Source organism: Sinocyclocheilus grahami, unplaced genomic scaffold, assembly GCF_001515645.1.
Source record: "Sinocyclocheilus grahami isolate Dianchi unplaced genomic scaffold, SAMN03320097.WGS_v1.1 scaffold269.1, whole genome shotgun sequence".
NCBI classification, from domain to species: Eukaryota; Metazoa; Chordata; class Actinopteri; order Cypriniformes; family Cyprinidae; genus Sinocyclocheilus; species Sinocyclocheilus grahami.
The window spans coordinates 487,560-510,012 of NW_015505448.1; the positions used below are offsets into that span (position 1 = coordinate 487,560).

At 34.1% G+C, this 22,453-nt stretch overlaps 3 protein-coding genes and 1 long non-coding RNA gene across 4 annotated transcripts; 3 read left to right on the forward strand and 1 right to left on the reverse strand.

Annotated features, from left to right (window-relative positions):
* The first annotated feature begins 2,542 nt into the window (after positions 1 to 2,542).
* On the forward strand, positions 2,543 to 6,434 carry LOC107599646 (uncharacterized). The gene is made up of 3 exons (XR_001610682.1): positions 2,543 to 2,575; positions 2,673 to 2,770; positions 6,309 to 6,434. It is a non-coding gene; the product is annotated as an uncharacterized lncRNA (long non-coding RNA).
* On the reverse strand, positions 3,175 to 5,500 carry LOC107599645 (interleukin-17A-like). Its single transcript, XM_016291294.1, has 3 exons — positions 5,420 to 5,500; positions 3,785 to 3,960; positions 3,175 to 3,507 (listed from the first exon to the last, which is right to left on the reverse strand). The coding sequence occupies exons 1-3, from the start codon at positions 5,432 to 5,434 to the stop codon at positions 3,288 to 3,290; spliced, it is 411 nt and encodes a 136-aa protein (XP_016146780.1). The 5' UTR covers positions 5,435 to 5,500; the 3' UTR covers positions 3,175 to 3,287.
* Positions 6,435 to 6,476: 42 nt separating the features above from the next.
* On the forward strand, positions 6,477 to 13,710 carry LOC107599631 (DNA topoisomerase 3-beta-1-like). Its single transcript, XM_016291282.1, is given in 12 exon segments — positions 6,477 to 6,482; positions 6,565 to 6,625; positions 6,628 to 6,662; positions 6,949 to 7,023; positions 7,151 to 7,347; positions 8,359 to 8,525; positions 8,650 to 8,753; positions 8,876 to 8,966; positions 9,502 to 9,656; positions 9,806 to 9,919; positions 12,704 to 12,905; positions 13,142 to 13,710. Coding segments are annotated over 12 exon segments (1,674 nt in total). The 3' UTR covers positions 13,609 to 13,710.
* A 1,388-nt stretch (positions 13,711 to 15,098) lies between these two features.
* LOC107599632 (protein phosphatase 1F-like) lies at positions 15,099 to 22,370 on the forward strand. The gene is made up of 6 exons (XM_016291283.1): positions 15,099 to 15,333; positions 17,501 to 17,631; positions 18,324 to 18,526; positions 18,754 to 18,933; positions 21,628 to 21,771; positions 22,188 to 22,370. Exons 1-6 carry the CDS (start codon positions 15,158 to 15,160, stop codon positions 22,368 to 22,370), a joined length of 1,017 nt encoding a protein of 338 aa, XP_016146769.1. The 5' UTR covers positions 15,099 to 15,157.
* Positions 22,371 to 22,453: the final 83 nt, after the last annotated feature.

Below are 22,453 nucleotides of genomic sequence, written 5' to 3' on the forward strand. Positions count from 1 at the left end.
GTGTGTGTGTGTGTGTGTGAAACAGAAACAAATTGTCAATACTGGGGGAGGCAGTCATTGTGGGTTGGATGGGTTTAATTGATCACTCTGCTGAAGGAGACAAACTCACTTCTACCCTCCCCCTCTGCCATCTGTGGGGTCACAGACACATGCTGATTTTTATGCAATGCACTGACTTGTCTATATACCCCCCTCCTTACGTTCTTCCCCTTTTTTTTATAAATCAGAAATTCGGCATTGGACAGTTGACTAAACAAACTGGCTGAACAAATTGAACTGTCCTGTTCTGTATTTTCTAATTGGCAGGATTTGTTTGAGGGATCAAGAGATTCTCGTAATGTTACGTTGCCACGTAGTGGCCATTGAATGTGATTGCATGAGTCAACACTGCCTGCCTACGGATAAAATAAAATAAAATAAAATAAAATAAAATAAAATAAAATAAAATAAAATAAAATAAAATAAAATAAAATAAAATAAAATAAAATAAAATAAAATAAAATAAAATAAAATAAAATAAAATAAAATAAAATAAAATAAAATAAAATAAAATAAAATAAAATAAAATAAAATAAAATAAAATAAAATAAAATAAAATAAAATAAAATAAAATAAAATAAAATAAAATAAAATAAAATAAAATAAAATAAAATAGAGATCAATTAAATATCTCATTTGTTTCTCCTTAATTTCTGCTAGACATCTTGGTGTATTGTATACTTCGTATCTTACAGCTGTTCAGATAGACACTATGAAACCAATATATAATATATCAAGGCTACAATGTAGGTTATGATAATGGTTTATTTGTTATAATTTATACATGTATTTTTTTTATTCACTTTTGTTTTTAATCAATATGCCAGAATAATTATTTGATAGTAATATTTTAATTTGACAATTTTTTGTTATTTCATTTCATTTTTATTTTGTGTTTTATAATTACTTTATTATTAAATACGACTGAAATACCACTCAATCGCATATACTGCATTTTAACTGCACATGGATTATGTGATGTGGATTATTGCGTTTTGACCTTTGGCATTTCATATTTTATAAATTATGTTGTTCTTAATTTAAAAAAGGTTCATTTTGTGACAGCTTGTGCTAAATAAAAGTTTGTATTTCTTGGGCAATAACAGTGGAAAGGAGGCACTTTTTGTTGCCAATTATACTACAGGGCCGTTGAATGCTTGAATCTGATTGGCTGACGATCGTTCTGAGGTGTGCAAATATTTTCAGGGAAGTAAGCAGTGTTGGGGAAAGTTACTTTTAAAAGTAATGTACTCCATAAAAAAAGTAACTAATTACGGTACTTAGTTACTTTTTATGGAAAGTAATGCGTTACGTTACTTCTGCGTTACTTTTTAAATCTGGACAGGGCTTCCGTAGTATAAGTGGAATAATTGACTCCGGGCCGTTTAATTATTAGAAAAATAATGCTCCGCTTCGCGTCGTGGCCACATCACCACCTCGGGTGTGCATTATTTTCTAATAATTCAACAGCCCCTAGTCAATTATTCCTTATATGCACTGGAGGGATGTGGATAAATGGAGTGATGCGAGTGGGAAACTGTGACAGCTAGCAGTCTTCTGGAAGAAAACTGACAACAAAATGACTAGAAAATGTCACAAGCACAGTTCCTTTAGGAATGTGTACAGTGCACTGTGAACAACTGTGTAAGATTAGAGGTATATGTCCATATGTCAGTCACTATGTTGTGAATAGAGTCTCTCTGTATCAAAGAGAATGAATCAAACAAGCTATTATAGAGCAAATCACTGTGATTGAATCTGCCTTCAGGATGCAATTTATGCATTCTTCAAGTGATGCAGATATTGACAGTAATCCTTTTTATATATAATAATGAAAAACTGAAATGCAAATGTTCTGAATCTGAGTGAGTGATGCCGTCATTACAGAATGCTACAGTCTACTTTCTGGATTGGTTGGCATGGAGACAAAAGCATGGCCATATGGGCAGGCTCATTTAAATTAATTATTATAAGAATGTTGAGCATTGTTTAGTATTTCTAAATAAATAAGAAAACACTGCATTTTTCATTGGCTGTTTTATTTCTAGGTACAGACCCTTATTTTTAGATATGAGAGAGGCTTTTTATATGTTTTTTTAATTACATTTTTTTTTATTACCATTGCATGAGGAATTTATCTGATGCATTTCGTATTTACTTGCATGAAGTTTAATTTGTTGACTAAACCTTTTAACAAAAGACAGCTGCCAGTAATTGATCATTTTAAGGCGAAACATTTTCACATTTTCTGTGTATTTATAATATTAATTTATATACATTTATTGCCTACTTATAATACATATATATTATATGTATATTTAAATAAATAAATAAATATATATATATATATATATAAAATATAATTTCTCAAATTTTGTGTCAATATATTTGTTAAATGTGTCAATATATTTAATATTATTTTGATATTTTATTTTGTTGTTTATTAGTTTTTTGTTATTATTAAAAAATATTACCATTACTTTTTTTATTTACACGGACAAGCCGGAAGTTGGAAGAGTGGCTGCAGCATATACCGGTGTGTTATTATCCCGATTGTTGGTCTAATAATTCTAATTTTAGCTTTAGTTATTAACTTTGAAATAAGATATTTACTTTTGTTATTTCATTGTCAGGTCCCGTTGATGTTTGTGACCAGCAGCGATGAGGACTGTGCTTATGGTGGCTGAGAAGCCCTCTCTGGCTTAGTCCATTGCCAAAATCCTCTCTAAAGGTGAAAATGTATAAAAGATTGAGTGTTTGAAAAAGCACATATTTTGCATATAATTACAGGCCCCCTAATTATAAATAGGAGAGGAGTTGATTTGGTTTTCCAGTTTCTTCAAATGAAATAGCACGCTTGATGTCCTTTTTGCTCCTGTGTGACATTCTGTCAGGCTGCAGGACTTTTCAAATAAGCAGGGGAAAAAAATATTTTTTTTCCTTTTTTTTTATTTATTTATTTTTTTTTACATGTCGACTATTTTAAAGGAAACAAGACTCTTACATTTTGAATTCATTTGTTTCTTGAATGAGAGAAAGAAGTTTTTGTTACAAAACTAGTTTATTCAATCACATTTACAAGCATTCAGCAACTATATCTATATTGTAGTATGCATTGTGGTGTTGTTTGTTTAAGCTGATAAGCATTATTATTCAGTAGACTTCTTTGTGGTTGACATTAAATTTAAGTGACACTATTATAATAATAGTTGAAGTTGAATCAAGTGCATGAATTGTTAGACCCAGCGCTAATTCTGTCTGGATGTAGCACATATACAGGCGATGTTCACATCCTCGAATTCCAGTGCGTAAGTTGGGCATCTTGGGTTTTTTCTGAGAAATGGCATTTTGATTGCGATGGGGATGCTCTCCAGACTGAAAGCGCTGTCGACCCCCTTACAGGAATGACTGTTCAGGCAGTTTGCTTCATAGATGATCTGTGGCACACGGTCCAGGTCAATGTTCTCCCTGTTATTGGTGCAGAAAGAATAAAAAAAAAATATATATATATTCAGATGTATTCAGAATTTGATGGTCTGTAATTGTCCTAATTGGCATCAAAACGTCTTTCAGATAAGACTGTCTGAATTGGATGCCAATTAGGACTGTCAAATTTTGAATCGTTACAAAATTGAATAAGAAAATGATTGGATGTATCCTGTATAAAATGGACCTGCAGTATACCTTTCCTTTTACTGGCTGTAAATCCATATTTTAAAAAGGCGTACAAATCTGCTGTACTCACTCGTAGCTCCATGCAGCGACGCTGCGCTCGTTGATTCTGCTGGGCAGGTTGATGAGCTGTGTGTGGTATTCTTTCAGTGTGGAGGAGCAGTAGGTGTGCTCCACACACTGGGCCATGATCGGACTGCACTGGCTGGGGTTCACGACCAGCAGAAAAATGCTTAGGAGTCCTAGAATCTGAGCGAGAGAATGAGAAGTTGGCAACAAACTATCATTACGTATTATGTGGGCTTCTTTGTGTTTGGTGTTCTTTGGATGACGGGCGTAAACTAATAATATCGTACTCATCTTCAGTCTTTTTTGTTGTGGACACCTTCATGGATTGTGTTCAATCTGAAGCTAATGGCAAAATATAACGCCTACATTCACAGACACTGTTCAGCAGTGTACATTGGCATCATTCAAGCTAAAGAATAATTATAGATTCAGTGTGTCCCTTAGTCTATATTAAATGCATCAGTAATGAACAATGAATAAATGTAGTTTACAAAAATTTTGTCCTGGGCTCTCAGTTATAGTAATTTGAGGTTTGCATCTTTGACAGTTTTTTTTTTTTTTTTAAACAAATTTCTAATAAATACTAAAAACAGATTTTATCCTAAACTGACGGCTAACTTTCAGGTTCAGATCCCCATCCGTTTTAGTTTAGTTCATTTTCAGTTTAGCAATCAGCCAGGACACTTTCGGTCGATTTACTTTTCATAATTTCTCAATTTTTGAAAAATTGTTTTTGGTGTATTTTGGGTAAATATTGTGTAAAATTTGATGTCAGCAATTTTGTTAACTTATAATTTAACGTAATTAGAGTCCAATGAGTGTGTGTGTGTGTGTGTGTGTGTGTGTATATATATATATATATGTGTGTGTATATGTATTATTTATATATACTTAAATATGCGCACTACCGTTCAAAAATTTGGGGGTTTTTTTCTCCTCTTTTTAAAATTTTTTTTTTTTTAAGAAATTCATACTTTCAGCAAGGAATCATTAAATTGATCAAAAGTGACAGTAAAGACATTTGTCATGTTAAAAATATATATGTATATTAGATAAATGCTGTACTTTTGAACAATTATGTACATCAGAGAATCATGAAAAAATAAAATGCATGATGGTTTTCACAAAAATACTAAGCACAGTTGTTTTCAACTTTGATAGTAAGAAATATTTATTGAACAGCGAATCTGTATATTAGAATGATTTCTTATGATTTTGTGTTCCTGTTTTGTGTAATTATTAATTATTTCTGAAGGATCATGTGACACTGAAGACTGGAGTAATGATGCTGAAAATTCAGCTTTGCATCACAGGAATAAATTACATTTAAAATATATAAAAATAGAAAACAGTTATTTTAAATTGTAATAATATTTAGCAATTTTACTGTTTTTAATGCATTTTTGATCAAATAAATGCATCCTTGGTGAGCATTCTTTCAAAAACATTAAGTAATCTTACCAACCCCAACATTTTTGAAGGATAGTGTTACTAATTGTATGTTTTTGTCTGTAATCAGCTGTATCAGAAGTAATTTAAATCTAAAAAGTGATTCAGTCCAAGTAACTGCAGTTTTCTAGTTCTGGGTCCTAGCTGATCTTGTGAGGCAATTCTTGTGAGAATGGTGTTGGATACTTACCTGTAGATGTTGCATTCTGGAGAAACGGAGGTGAGGAGTGCAGCGAGAGGCTGGAGTCTTGCCGTGCTTGTAGAGGGTAAAGCTTCCAGTCCAAGTGTGTCCATCCCCTCCTTTTGGGTCTATATTTATGTACCACCATCTCAATGGAGACCTCCAAAAATCTGTAGCGTAAGCCGGAGAGGACATCATCATCAGGCTCATTCACCATGAACTCCGGGTTCAGCCTTGGGAACAGCATCTCATTACCTGACGGGGACCGTTGGCGTAATTCAGATTTAAATCTGGTAGAGCACAAAACAGAAAAGAATAATGCATAATCGGCTCTTTGCTCTCTCATTTGACTTTATGATGGATCGCTCAATGCCAGCACCAATTAGACTGCTTTTAGTCTGCTGATTTGTCAGTGTCTACCATCAATGTTTCTGACGGAGTGCTTATGCAGTAGTCAAGCTTACATGATCACGTTAGTTGCTTTTGCAGACAATGATGTGGTTCTAGGCAGATTTGAAGAATGATAAACGGTGTGTGTTTGAAGCTAAGGATAAAGTCTGAATGCAATGCAATCAATGGAATAAACAAAGTGTAAGCTTATGTTTGCATGATTTTTAGGTTAAAATATTTACTTTTGTTCCAGTTAATGGCATAGTTCCCCCAAACTTGTATGCATTTCTTTCTTATGTTGAATACAAAAGAAGATATTTTAAAGAATGATGGAAACTAAAGAGTTTCGGGTCTCAGTGACTTCCATAGTGTTTTTTGTCCATACTATGGAAATCAGTGGGACCTGAAACTGAAGAAAGAAATGCACAAAAGTTTTTAATGACATGAAATTATAAGAAATGTATGAGGACTTTAAACATTTCTCTTTTTTTTTGCCTTTCACTTACAGGTAGCTGTTCGACGCGAAAAGGCCTGAATGGAGCGTGTTCAAGTCCATGAGTACACAGGAAGCTTCGTGGGCCAAAATGTGAGGTTCAAGATGACGTCAGTGTGTGGACATGTCATGAGTCTGGACTTTATCTGCAAGTATTTTGTCTTCAGTAGGACTGCTTTGAAAATGCAGGCAAAATCTGTAACTGTATGCGCAAGACAATGCAAACTTGACTTGTTGTATTATTCCCTATCCTTAATGTTTTGCAGGAAAGTATAACAACTGGGATAAAGTTGATCCAGCTGAGTTGTTCAGTAAAGCTCCGACTGAGAAGAAGCAAACCCCAAACTAAATATGGTCAAATTCCTTCAGGTGACTTTACCTTTCATTACATGACTGATTATGGTGTATCGATTGTCTAAAATAATTAAACATTTAGATTAACTAAAATCTAAAAATTTAAAATCAACATGTAAGCCTGTCAAAGAATTTATTTAGATATTAAATAATAATTTCTATTCTAGAAATATTCTATAATGTAATTATATTATGGTTAGTTTAATAACAATATTTCAACAATTAAGTTTAACAGTAGTCTTAACATATTTAAAAACTCTTCCATAAATCTTTAAATAACGAAGTAGCTTTTTATTGACAGGTTGAAGCAAAAGGTTGTGACTATGTCGTCCTGTGGTTGGACTGTGACAAAGAAGGAGAGAACATTTGTTTTGAGGCGAGTCTGAATCTGTTGAAAGAAAATGCAACCTAAGATTGTCCATATAACTGGGGCTGAAGTGTTCGGCCCTGTTTTGTTTTTTGAGTGTGCGTTTTCTTCATGTGTTTGTGTTGTACCGTCTCAGGTGTTGGATGCCATCCAGCCTGTGATGAATAAGTCTTACGGTAATGAGTGTACAATCTATCGGGCTAAGTTTAGCTCCATCACAGACACAGATATCTGTAACGCCATGACCCGACTCGGAGAACCCAACAAGAACGAGGCTTTGTCTGTAGATGCACGTCAGGAACTGGACCTCAGGATCGGCTGTGCTTTCACACGGTATGAAAGCGGTCATCTGGGTAGAGCAGACCTGCTTGGATTTCTTTTTTTTATTCATACCATTACAATACAATCTTGTGTTGTGCAATATACACAACTTTTGAAAGGTTTGGGGTTTCAAATGTTTTTGAAAAAGTTTCTTATGCTCATCAAGTCTGCATTTATTTAATAAAAAATATAATAAAAGCAGTAATATTATAAAATATTATTTCAACTTAAAATAATAGTTTTTTATTATTCTGGTATATTTAAAAATTGTATTTTTTTCAAGTGATAGCAAATCTGAATTTTCAGATTTTCAGTGAAGACAGTGTCACATGAACTTTCAGAAATCATTTTAGTATGGTAATTAGGTGGTCAAGATAAATGTATTATTAACATCATTGTTGAAAACAGTTGTGCTGCTTAATATTTTTGTGGATGGGTCAAAGACAAAAAAGGGTTTAAGCATAAAAACAATAAGTGTAATACTGCTTTAAATTGATTGTCAGTAATACTTTTTTACTCATTTAAAACACAATAAAATTTTATATGCACCCTTTATTCTTTTATATATTTTAATATGTACACGTCAGAATAAGCATGTTGTTTGCATTTTTACATAAATGTTGTGTTACACTGAATGACAATGTAACATTATTTCAACCAAATTTTGACATTTTATTCTCCAAAAACTCATTTGAAACCTTAAAAGTAGACACTTTACTTACATTTAATGTGCTTTCTATGGACATAAAATCACTTTTGTAAATTTCGTTCGATGCGGACATCTTAACGTCTTTGACCCGGATACATTTTTTCAGGATTCTTTGTTGAATTATAACATGCATTATAATACATTATAAATGTATTTACTGTCACTTAAATCACTTACTGTCAATTTAATGTCTTTGCTGAATAAAATTAATTTCTTTCAAAAAACATTTCTTACTGATCTCAGTAGTGCGTTTGTCAAACTGTTCTAATAAAATATGATAGTTGGGTGCTTACACCATTATCTCTAAATTTTAGTTTCCAGACCAAATACTTCCAAGGGAAATATGGGAGTTTGGACTCCTCCTTGATCTCGTTCGGTCCCTGTCAGACTCCCACACTGGGATTCTGTGTGGAACGGCATGACAAGATCCAGTCCTTCAAACCTGAAGCCTACTGGGTTGTACAGGCAAAGGTCAGTTCTGGCCTTTACTGCTCAAATTACAAAATCCAATTTGACAAATTCTGACAAAAATAGCTGTTTATTATAGCGCATTACATTCTTGATTTTCTGCATATTTCATTTTTGTGCACACAGGTTTTTTAAAGGCAAGGACAGGCCACTCACCTTGGATTGGGACCGAGTGCGAGTTTTTGACCGAGATGTTGGTCAAATGTTTGTTAACATGGCAAAGACTGCTAAGGAGGCTAAAGTATGTATTTGTATCTCAATTATTTCCTTTATATGTAATTTCATATTTCAGAGGTGCAGGATGTGCTGAAGCTCTTCAGGTGTAACTGCGTGATTTATTTTTATTATTGACTTTTCTTGCAGGTCGACTCGGTGACTAAGAAAGAGAAGGCCAAGCAGAGACCTATCGCATTGAATACAGTGGAGATGTTAAGAGTGGCCAGCTCTGCTTTGGGTGGGTGTGATATTATATGGTCCAGAACTTATTTTACACTAATAACTTAACTAGTTAGCTAATAATTTAGACTGAAAATATGTAACGCACACTACTGTTCAAAAGTTTGGGCTTCGTAAGGTGTTTTTGAAAAAAAGTCTCTTATGTTCACCAAGGCTGTATTTATTTGAATAAAAATGCAGTAAAACAGTAATATTGTGAAATATTAATAAAATGTAAAATAACTATTTTCTATTTTAACCTATTTTAAAATGTCATTTATTTTTGTGACAGCAAAGCTAAATTTACAGCATCATTACTCCAGTCTTCAGTGCCACATGATCCTTCAGAAATCATTCTGAAATGCTGATTTGCTGCTCAAGAAACATTTCTTATTATTATCAATGTTGAAAACAGTTGTGATGCTTAATACATTTTTTCAGGTTTCTTTTATGAATAAAAATGCAAGCGTTGTGTGAATAAATAACCGCATTTATCCCAAAAAATAATAATAATTTGACTGTAGTGCAAATGTGATTTTATCTTTATTTCTCAGGAATGAGTCCCCAGCACACTATGCAGATAGCAGAGCATCTCTACACACAGGGTTTCATCAGCTACCCTCGCACAGAGACCACACATTACCCTGAAAACTTTGACCTGAAGGGCACACTCAAACAACAGGCCAACAGCTGCTTATGGGGTGAAATGGTGAGGAAGAGCTCTTTCCTTATTTGTATTATTTTATTTTTTATATTTTTTTAATAATTTCTATAGCCTTTAATCCTGATATGGCATTTAAAAAGGATGTCAAATGATTAATATTGTCTTATGAAAAATGCTTATGTCTGTGTATACAGGTAAAAGCTCTGCTTTCTGAGGGCATTAACAGGCCAAGGAAGGGAGTGGATGCAGGAGACCATCCGCCAATCACACCCATGAGAGCTGCCTCTGAGAACGAGCTGGGTACGACTGTCAGACTGCGTATTTTCACATTTACATGTCTGATATTGAAACTGTCTAGCACAAAAATATTATAGAATACACCCAGGTAGGGCTGCATGATTTTTACAAAAATCATAATTGTAGATTATTCCCTTGAAATTGTAATTGCGATTATTAATTAGGATTATCACAATTTACATTGAATAATGTTTATACGATTGTTTAATGCAACTGCATGCCGTATTTTTATATGAAAATAAACAAACTGAAAACACTAACTGAAAAACTTTTAGTGCTTTTCTATAGTATTAAGCCTCAAATGTCAACTATACATCGGATTGGTTTCTTCTTTAAATTATAAAAAAGTAAAAATATGAATGGTATTATAATGTTATACTAAAACTAAAATTAAAATAATGGGAAAAACCCTTACGATAACATGTAGAAAGAAAAAAACACTTCTTAAAGGGTTTGTTCACCCAAAAATTTTAATTACTCTCGATAGATTCGATAGATTACCCTCAAGTCATCCTAGGTGTATATGACTTTCTTCTTTCAGACGAATCCAGTCGGAGTTATATTAAAAATTGTCTTTGACAATTGTCCGCTCAGAAGTGATGCACACGGAAACGCAGGGGAGAGATCAAAACAAAACAACGGTCACTAATTAGAAGTACAAAACAAGGATTTGTAAAGAAGAATGACGGAGGATTTCGATATAAGCCAAGAGGAGACTGGTTTTCCTTTGCTAAAGTAAGGAAACTTTGCTTCCTTTGCTCCTGTTAACAAACGTTGGTTTTCACGAGACTCAACGGCACATGTGCAATGCTGACCTCAGAGGTCATCCGCCCGGAACTGCTTCCATGCACAACTGTCGGCGCAAGCTACGAGAATACTTTTTTGTGCAAAGAAAACAAAAATAACAACTTTATTCCACATTTTCGTCTCAGTACAATGATGCGAGCGTGTGGCGTGTATTCTCGTAGCTTTGTAACTTTACAGTTGAACCACTGTCACACGGACTACTTTGTCGGTCATCTTGGTACTTTTCTGGACCTTGAACGTGGTAGTTACCTTGCTGTCTATGGGCGGGTCAGAGAGCCCTCAGATTTTATCAAAATTATCTTAAATTGTGTTCCGAAGATGAACGAAGGTCTTACGGGTTTCGAACAACACAAAGGTGAGTAATTAATAACAGAATTTTAATTTTTGGGTGAACTAACCCTTTAACACAGGTCAATCAGGAGGTAATGGTAGGGTCAGGGTCATGAATCAAAGCCCCAGACATGGTGTTGCAATCATTTGACTTGAGTGCTGTGCAGTTGATAAAGAAAGCAGCTAAAAACGATGTCTGTACATGCTATGATCTGTATACTGTGAAAACAAACAAAAAGAGATAACATTTTAAAGGAGTCATGCAAAGAGAAATGGAATTTTCCTTGATCTTTTCAAGTAATAGTTCAGTGTACTGTGAAAACAAATGTTTCTTTTGGGGTCGATAAGTTTTTAGTAAGAAGTCTCTTCCAAGATGGCATTTATCTGATTAAAAAATGCAACAAAACAGTAATATTGTGAACTATTATTACGATTTAAAATAACTTTTCTATTTTAGTATTTTTTAAATGTAATCTATTCCTGTGATCAAAGCTGAATTTTCAGCATCATTACTCTTCAGTGTCACATGATCCTTCAGAAATCATTCTAATATACTGATTTGCTGCTCAAGGAGCATTTCTTACTATCATCAATGTTGAAAACAGTTGTGCTGCTTAATATTTTTGTGGAAAACGTGAAGCATTTTATTTCAGTACTCTTTGATGACTAGAAAGTTTAAACGTACAGCATTTATACGAAACAGTAGGCAAGGCATTTCTTTAAAAGAAATCCTACTGACCCCAAACTTTTGAACAGTATATCCATACACATATCCATACCCACAATACTTTTGCACATCAGAAATACAGTTTTTAAACATCTGACGTCAGGTTGATTACGCGCAGTGAGTAATGCAACTAAAGTTTTTGATGGCTCATTTAATATGTCCCAGAGCATACACACACTAACTTTGATCCTAATTACCATCTGAATGGCCATGCTACTGTAAATCACGTGGTTTATTTCTTTTCCACGCTGATGCACTTTGGGCTTTTAGGCAGACTCATCTCTCTCTTGTCCTTTCTGCCAATAAATGCGCACATGAAAATGACCTTCAACACGAAAGCATTTGACCTAAATGTTGTCCTGTGTCCATCTGAATGTGGAATAACTCACAAATTATTCATCAATGTCCCTCATCATTCAAATTAGAGCTTAAGCTATGTCCCTGTTCAATGGGCTTCAATGTCCACCGCTTGCATAAGTGAGATTAATGCTGATTTTCTCAAGCCAAATGTACTGAGTGAAATCCAGCCACAGTATAGAGGTCTTTACAGTTACGTCCTCATTTTGGATGGTAAAATATGTGGAAAATGAAGTTATAAACTGAAATATATCAGCAATTCAGTAAATGCTGGTGGTTGACTTGTGTTTTCCACCATCAATATTTTTTCAATTATGAATTTTAACATGGAGAAGCGTTATTTACTAAAAAGTCAGCTCAAATGCAACATCTAAAAAAAAGTATTATTGACATATTTTCATAAGTATTAAATATTATGTTCCAATAAATGCACATAAAATGTATTCTACAACTGCAAAAAGTTGAGTCAGACGATACCCAGATTGCTTTTTACAGCTTTATCATGATGTAGTGTCAAATATAAAGTAACGTTACTTTACGCATTGGTCTTTTGTTTTTTTTTAATCACCCCCAGGCCAAACCCAGTCGCCTGCACTGCTCTCACTGTGACGAGACCTACAGTTTGCCTCAGAATGGAGCCATTAAGCTGTACAAAGAGCTCAAGTGTCCTCTGGATGAGTTTGAGCTGGTGCTGTGGACCTCGGGATCTCGTGGCAAAAGCTACCCTGTGTGTCCATACTGCTTCAGCAACCCTCCCTTCAGAGACATGAAGAAAGGTAGGAGAGACTAGAAAGCTCTGATTCTCATTTAATAATATAAAATATATCCATTCTTAAATGTTATGTGTTAAATTTATCATAGAGGCAATGTAAAAAGGACAGCCCAAGATAGAGAAATGTTTTCAAATGTTTTTAACACTTGTTGGAACAGAAAAATCAAGCAAAGAAATGTAAATGTTCTCCTACTTGAAGAATAGCCCTAATTATGTAATTTCTCTTTCTGTTTCGGTCAGGGATGGGCTGTAATGAGTGCACCCACCCTTCCTGTCAGCACTCCCTCAACTCTCTTGGCATTAGTCAGTGCGTTGAATGTGAGACGGGCGTCCTGGTCTTCGATCCCACCTCGGGTCAAAAGTGGCGGATGGCTTGCAACAAATGCAACGTTGTGGTGCATTTCTTCGAGCAGGCCCATAAAGTGCAGGTGTCCCAGGACAGCTGTGATTCCTGCGAAGCCTCCCTGGTCATAGTGGACTTCAACAAGACACGCTCTCCGTTGCCTGAAGGTGAAACGCAGCACACTGGCTGTGTGTTTTGCGATCCTGCGTTCCAGGATCTGGTGGAGCTGAAACATGCGACCATGCGGCATCCCATGCTCCGGGCCGGAGGAGCCCGCAGAGGGAAGGGAAGAGGGAGGAGGCCCATGGGGAATCCTAAAAAGCCTAAAGATAAAATGGCAGCCTTGGCAGCATATTTTGTGTAGAATGTTTTGTAAAGATTATTTGTCTTGCGGTAGAAAATCAAAGCCAGCTTAATAAGTCTTAAAGTGCAAACTAAAAAGAGAAAATGGCAATAAAGTTTTAGATTAACAGAGTCAGTGCTGTATTTTTATTCAAAGCATCATTTGTTAAAGAAAAAAAAAGAGAGAGAGATTTAGACACCTAAATCTAAATAGATTTTTTTTTTAAATGTTTTTGAAAGAAGCATTTCTCTCATGCTCACCAAGACTGCATTTATTTGATTAAAAATACAGTAAAAACATTAATATTGTGAAAATACTCATTTAAAACAACTTTTTTCTATTCGAATAATCATGTGACATTGAAGGCTGGAGTAATGACTGCTGAAAATTCAGCTGCTTTTTAAAATATATTCAAATAGAAAAGTCACACATCTATATGAAACAATATACAACATTACGTTTATAAATACACGATAAATCACTTGATGTAAACTACACCAAAAAAAAAACAAACATTAAACATGATCTGAAATACACAGAAATGCCTAAACTAGCAAAAAGTTTATTTATTTATTTATTTTATTATATATTTAACAGCGTGTTTTACTTGTATTTTCAAATTTGCACTCAATTGCACTTCATTTCATTCAGACCGAGTATATAATAAACAACATTTGACAATGTTTAACTAATGAGATCACATTATGCAAACAATATTAAGACAATAAAAAAAAAATCAGTTTTAATGAAAAGAAAAGGCGCCACTTGTCCATCAATATCATGTTTAAGAATAAAAGGTTTGGATAACGTTTTTGGTTTTACATTTAAACAAAACACTGCAGTATTAAGTCATCAGTCATGCACAAAATAAAAAAAGTTGTTCTATGTCCATCTAAAGCGTCTTTGCATATACAATGGAGAAAAAAAAAAAAAAAAAAAAAAAAAATTTCAGTGCGTGCACTTTCTCGTAAGATAGTGTACTATGTATACTAGATACATTCTGTAATTTAGAAGAATATTTACTGTTTGTAGTTTGCAATCTAAAAGGCGGAAAAGTATATGACTTGTCACATTTTTACGGATAAAATGTGGTATCACAATGCATATGTTTTCTTTCGTTACATTTGAATAATCATCAAGCGTAAACTTAAAAAAAAAAAAACTCCCTGACGTTTGTAGTTCGGACAAACAGGTAGCCCCGCCCCAAACGCACGTCATTGGTTGATGTTGACAGAGGGCCGCCTCCGAGTGTTCTGATTGGCCAACACTCTCACATTCTATTTTGCATGGATTATTGTATGAACCTAAAAACACAAGCCTTAGAAAAGTGTATATATCAAACATTTATTATATCTAAATATTCTATTCTGTTCTGTACTATTACCGTAGCAACATATTTGCTTTAAACTGATAGAGGCAAATTACATTTACAACACTGACAGGTTCTGGTGAAGGTGGTTTTGTGTATTGCTTTATTTATTTATTCATTTTATTATTTTATTTGTAGATTCATATGTGAAGTTTGCATTCAAGATTTCAAGGTGGTAGAGGCTCCAAGTCCACCCTCAGAATGAGTTGCGTGGAGCAAGGCGATGCTGGGAAGTTTCTCAAGAGTTTTCTGGAGGATTTTCCAAACCCGCTTGGGACGGAGGACCCGCTCCCCATCAGTCCACTCAGCCGCAAAGTCTCTATGCAGGAGGTGAAGGGAGAGAGTCTGGATCTTGGCCTCCGACTGCTCTCAGCCAGGTTTGTTATGTGCATATCATGTAGATCAGGGGTTTTCAATCTTTCAGGTGTCACGGACCCCCATATATGATCAGTAAGGGACCCCATTCTTTAATTGAAAAGACAGCTATGTAGTTTAATATATAAAAAGATGTAATTTATATTGTGAAAATTAATATTATAAATGTGTATAAAATAATATTTATCTTATATCTTAATTCTACTGTACTGTTATGTATTATTTACTAAAATATTATGTTTATGAATATTATTATATTATAATTATTTATCAATATATTTTTCTTTAAAAATTTTTTTTGATTTTAATGTTTGTTAAAAATATATTTTACTAATTTGTAAAAATATTTTACTCAGTATATTTATGTATTTAGTTTGATCTTATTTATTATTTTTACTTAAACTTAAACACTGTCTTTCTCTAATCTTTTCGACAGAACCTCTAAAACTCCCTTCAAGGTCTCTGGGGGTTCTTTTATTTTATTTTTTTCTTAAATTATTTATTTTATTTTAATCATTATTTAATTTATTTATTTACTTAGAGTTGCATTGTTTACTCTGCTTTTCTCCAAACGTTTCCACGGATACCCCACCACTCCCTTGTGAGTCCCTGGAGGTTTCCACATTTTTATTTATTTGAATCATATTTATTTACTTTTTTCAATTATTATTTTAATCAGTTAATTTGTTTAGTTAGTTAGGTCTTACGTTTTATTATTTATTTAATTTTGAGTTTTGTCCACAATTTTTCTCTAAACTTTTCCATGAACTCCCTTTGGGGGTCCCGTTTGCCAGTTTGAAAACCCCAATCAAGGTTTTCATGGAAGAGAGGGTGATTTGTGTTTATGTTTCCTGTTGAATGACATACTCTTCTCTCTCAGCTATAGATACAGCTTTATATTTGTGTTTACATGTCCATTTACTTTGTACGTTTTCTTAAAACATGTACAGGATTTAAAAAAAATGTTGCGACACACCTGTCCTCTTTAACCAGAGGAGGAGCGTTCTCTCATTCCTGTCTCTCTCTCTCTCTCTCTCTCTCTCTCTCTCCCATTTGCTTTCTCTCGCTCTCTGTCTGGCATGATCTGTTTTCCTGACAGTATTTGCACCAGGTCAGCACGTTTCACTATGCATGGGCTGATTAAGAGATTTGGTGTTTTTCAGTGGCAATCCAAGCGTTAAGTGAAAACATTGGTGCAGAAATGTTCAAGTTTTTGTTTTATCTCTTTCTGTATTTTTTCTCTCTCTCCCCTGACGCATTTCTCAGGGCAGACTTCCTGTCTGTGAAATCACTATTGTTATACCCACTTCCTGACATTTAGACTTAATTTCCTCTTTGTTGGAAGCTGTGCCGAATTCAGCTGTCTGCACAGTGCAGATTTGTCAGGGTTAACCATTTTCATTGCCGCAGCTCTTGTCAAGTAGGACAAGGGAGTGTTTTCCGACATCTTGCTGTTATGTCGTTAGATAACATCTCACGCAGCCGAAATGCTTCTTTTAAATAGACGTGTTGTGTGAGTGGGTGGTCGGGCCATTTGCCACTTGTTGCTCCAGCAGGCAAAGTGCTAAATCTAATCCAAAACCAGAGCAAATTCACTAGTGCAAGATGTGCTTTTACTCCACGGTTTCTGAAAATGCATGAGTAGCATTTGGAGAAAAGTCGTTTGTTTCTAGTCATTGCATTTTGTACACACACTGTGTAGACTACCGTTCAAAAGTTTGGTCAGTAAGACTGCTGTCCATGGTTTTTTAAAATAAATTAATACTTTTATTTATCAAGGATGCATTCAATTGATCAAAAGTGATAGTAAAACATTTATAATGTTACAAAAGAATTCCATTTTAAATAAGAAATGTTCTTGAGCAGCAAATCAGTATATTAGAATGATTTCTGAAGGATCATGTGACACTGAAGACTGGAGTAATGATGCTGAAAATTCACATCACAGGAATAAATTACATTTAAAATGCATTCAAATAGAAAGCAGTTATTTAAATTGTAATAATATTGTAACCCTATTATTACTGTTTGCACTGTATTTTTGATCAAATAAATGCAGCCTTAGTGAGCATGAGAGACTTTAAAAATTTTTTTACAAGCTATTGTACAGTCATGTGAGTTCATTTGAGTGTGCATGTTTTATTGTCACACTGTTGACATGTTTTAAAGAAGTGCCCCATCCTGGCTGGGTGCAGCGATGTGCAATGCTGCTGTCACTGAACTGCTTAAAGATGACCTTTCACCTCACTACTGCCCCAAAGATCCTGAACCGCAACCAGAAGATGAACAGGAAGTTGTTTGTGAGTAATTCACTTGATTTGGTTCTTGTTCTTTTCTGTTTGTGAAATGTAGGGTTATTGTCATGTTTAAATTGATGCCTTTTGATACAAGTTAATAAGTTGGAAAAATAATTGTCAAATTATACAGTATGTATACAGCATTGAACAACTAAAAAATATAACCAAGCAATAAATATATAAAAATAATACAGTAATGTAAAAAAAAAAAGAAAATCACTTTTTTTTTGTAATATTTCCATAATTTAAAACATTTCCATAATGCTGGTGGCCCCAAGCTGAATTGCAAATTCTGAAGAGGCCTTGCATTATTTCTCCATCTTGTTTTTTTTTCTTGTGGTCTTAACATAAATGTATCTTTAGAAAACAAATCCCCCCAAAATTGCTTTACTATATCAAATATGTGACTAATATGCTGACAATACTACAGTTAATGAATAAATATAAACAATTTGCAATGATAATTTAATGATCTCAGCTGCATCGCTACCCTCTGGTGTTCAAACAAAAGTAGTACATGAAGTTTTTACAGATTTTACATTATGTTTGACAACTTATCTCTCCTGGGAAAAAGTAGCAGTTCATGCTTTTTTTTTTGACTGTTTACATTATTCTAATCTAAATGTGTGGTTTCTATGACGCTCTGTTCAAACACTGTAGCATTATGATAAGTGTGTGTTTGTGTAACTGTGCAGTGTTGCAGTCTGAGCCATTGCAGCGCCTCTTTATTAATAAATTGAGAGAGGTGTGTTTGGCCTGGCAGAAACAGCTGCCCAGTCCCGGGTCGTCCTCGTCACGGACACACAGCTGCTCTGTTCACGCCATTCGAAACACTCGCAGAAAGATGGAGGACCGTCACATAATCCTGAAAGATTTTAACCAGCTTCTGGGACTGCAGGTGAGGCTTCCCCACCTCAAACCTTGCATTGTTGTTGGGATGCATGCGTAGATATTTAACCAGACCCGTCCCTGAATATGCATATTTCCCTTTTATATAGAATGCAAAATGTTGCATGTTCAATTCAAGTCCATTTTTATTTGATTGTCTTTAATGACTTTTCTGCATGGACTTTTTAGAATAATTGGTTCTGAGGAATGAATCTGATTTCTGTTTGTTTTCTACAGGATGGAGAGTATTACGCTGTGTTTGATGGACACGGAGGGGTGGATGCTGCCACATATGCTGCCACTCACCTGCATATCGTACTCAGCCAGCAGGAGGCACTAAAAAGCGATGCTGCCACAGCCTTCAAAAGCTCCTTCACACAAACAGATGACATGTTCAAGATTAAAGCCAAGAGAGAGGTAAGAACAACCACCAAAAGTCTGAGACCACTAGTGAAAATGCTTACATTTTAACAATTTTAATTTAACAATTTTTTTTGTCAGTTTGAATCCTGATTTAAAGGGGTCATATGATGCTGCTAAAAAGAACATTATTTTGTGCATTTGGTGTAATGAAATGTTTATGCGGTTTAAAAAAAAAACATTATTTTCCACATACTGTACATTATTAGCATGTTTGACAGCCTACATCCTTCACAGATTGGCGCTGCTGTGATTTAGGTTAAAAACACATAAATACTTAGTACATATCAAATGATATGTACTGAATGTACTTTTACCACATTATTATTTATTTATTTGTTTTTTTTCTTTAGTCTTATTTAATTGTTCTTTCTGTTCTCGTGTCATGTATGTATGTGTGTACCAAGAGCTCCTAAAAAACCACAACAAATTCCTTGTGTGTTTGCACACACTTGGCGAATAAAGCTAATTCTGATTCTGAAATGATCAGTAATAATAGACAAAGGAATAGTGATCACGTAATAAAAACAGTTACTCAGGCTTGTGTGGAGCGACATTACCGTCTGATGCAATATAGTCGCACAGCATCGTCTTTTAGTTTCAATCTTTCTGAAAATCCTGTGTCGAATTATGCCTTGTTTGTAAACGCATCCATGTTAAAATGAAGTGAACGAAGGACCAAGTTCTTACTGATGTAGTCTGGAACTTCATTAAAAATAAAGTTCATCCACTCTTTCCTAATGTTAGGATTAGAAGGAAGGCAATTCAAAGATTGCCATCTTTATTGTTTGGTTCCTGCATAGATCTGCGCTTGACTCTCTCATTATTTACAGTACATGTGTGAATCAGTGGGTGGAGCTAAACAGGCAGTGATGTAGAAGCAGGCGTTGATCTTCTTCTGCGGAGGCGGTGCTTAGCCACACTATTACGTCATAAAGTGGCACATTCTACAACCTGTCATTTTGACAGATTGCCTTCAATATAAGCTGTTTTTAGACTAACGAGAAAGTTGAGTTCTGAAACCTACAGGATGTTTTTATAGTACAATGACCTCTTATATGTCAAAAGATCAGGGGAATTTAGATTTCTCGGTTTTATGATCCCTTTAGTAGTTTTTAGAAGGCGTTAACATGCTCAAAGCACAGATTTGCTTTCTGAGCTTAAATATCTTAAGTATATCTTATATATTTCCTCTCATTTTACATTTTCATATTTTTAAGATTTTATATATTTTTAAATTCTATAACTTTTTTATTTCTTGTTTCAAATCATTTACAAAGAAACAGCAGATTTTCAGTGTGATCTCCGATTTATATGTGCAACAAATAAATGAAACAACAAACCTACTTTTAAACATGCACTACCAAAAAAAATCGTCAAATACAGCAAGCTGACATTTATGATGGCTTTCTTCAAAGTGTACACTTGTTTTCCTTTAAACAGGTTTTTTTTTTCAGTGCATCTGCTTCTGAAACACTGTGCACAATCAGTTTCAAGAGTTATAATATCTTTCCCCTTATTTGTCAAGCTGGTGCATTTTGTGGAAATTCACGATGGAAAGAAATCTTCACACCTCTCCCACTTCTTGAGATGTAACGGTTATGTGTATTGAATGTTCCTATGCTGTAATAAATACAGATAAATATAGTCCGTGTTCCTCCTGTGGTTAAATGCATGATAACGAAACGGTGCAGGCTTGCTGCACATCTGTCGTCCTCCACAGGTACGGATATGAGTAATTACTTTCTGTTTCAATGGCACGATCAGTTTAAGTATACAATAATTCATTTTACCTATACTTAAATTATACAGAATTCAATAAGTTGACTGAAGTGTCATTAAATGGTAAAAATAAATATTTTAGTAGGGCTGTACAGTATTTTAAATATAAATGGGTAAATGAAAAATTTTTTTCATTGTGAAATTATTGACAAAATATTTTGTTAAAATGTGAATGATTTATTATTTGACTATTTTGTAATATAAAAGTCTGCTAAATTATTTGATTAAATTCTATTATATTTTATTAAATTCATAATTTTATTTAGAGCTATTAATTTTGAACATAATAGCACAATAAAAAGTGATTTATGTACTAAATTATTTGACTATGTATTTAACCGTGTTATTTGATGAAATTAGTTTTACTTAAATTTTAATGGAAATTATATACAGTATATTATTTAATTAATTTAGCACAGTTAATTTTGAACACAACACAATGAAAAGCTATTAAAATTTAAATATAAATAAGTTTTATATATTATATACAAGTATATTGTTAGAATGTGAATTTATTATTATTTAAATATTTTTTATAATTAAAAAATGATTTTAAATGATAAAATATTTTAAGTTCATTATTTAATTTAATGTAGTTAATTTTGAGCATAATAGCACAAAAATATTTCATTTGTGATTTATTTGCTAAATTATTTGACAGATCATGATTAGATTTAAATTAATCAACTGACAGCCCTAGTTTTTGAAAATGAGGGTAGTATTTGCATTCACTGATTTTAGTTTGTTGATTTGAAAGATTTATGCTGATTTAAACTTTATCACAGTACTGTTTTAATGTAAAATAGTATACTGTATTACAGTAATGAGAATCATAATTATAAAAAAAAAATGATGTGGCACACTCATAGTTACCACAGGATGGCAAACTAAACATTATTTTGTCTTTAGCGTCTGCGCAGCGGCAGCACTGGTGTGGCGGCTTTACTGACCTCTGATCGCCTGACTGTCTCCTGGCTGGGTGACTCTCAAGCTATGCTGGTTCGACAGGGAGAACCAGTGACCCTAATGGAGCCACACAAACCTGAGAGAGAGGTATGACACACTACAAGCCATTGCTGACCAATAGAGACAGAACCACAAGAGCGTATCAGATGCTCGTCTGTTCTCTGTGAGCAGCTGAAATGTGAGACAGAGGAAGCGACTGCTGACCACGTGCTGAATCAATATTAGCAGTGTTTTCTGCATACATACTACAGCGACTGAATGCCAAAAGCATCAGAAATGGTCCTTAGAGACACTGACTGACTTAAGATCAGCGTTTCTGCACATGATTTGCAAAATAAATACTTAAGCCATAGAGTAATAATGATGCAATGGATGCAAACAATTTAAACGTCTGGAGAGACAAAATAAAGATATTATTCTCTGAATTTAGCTAAATATAGGGGTTTGCTGTTGCGAAAGCTCCAGGCTGTATCTTGAATGTTTGTGCTTGTGTTTCTGTGCAGGATGAGAAGAAAAGAATTGAGGATCTGGGTGGATGCATTGCTTTCATTGGTTGTTGGCGGGTAAATGGTACCTACGCCGTTTCCAGAGCAATAGGTGAACAATCTCGCAAACCAAATCAAAAAACAAGATTATTGAGTAGTTACAAGTATGGCTGGGTGATATACTATTCACAAGATATTTGAATATTGAAGGTTTTTTATTTGTTAATTAATAAGATGGACATTTTAAAAGCGTCTCTGATTTTAAATTTCGGTAGCAAAAGTGG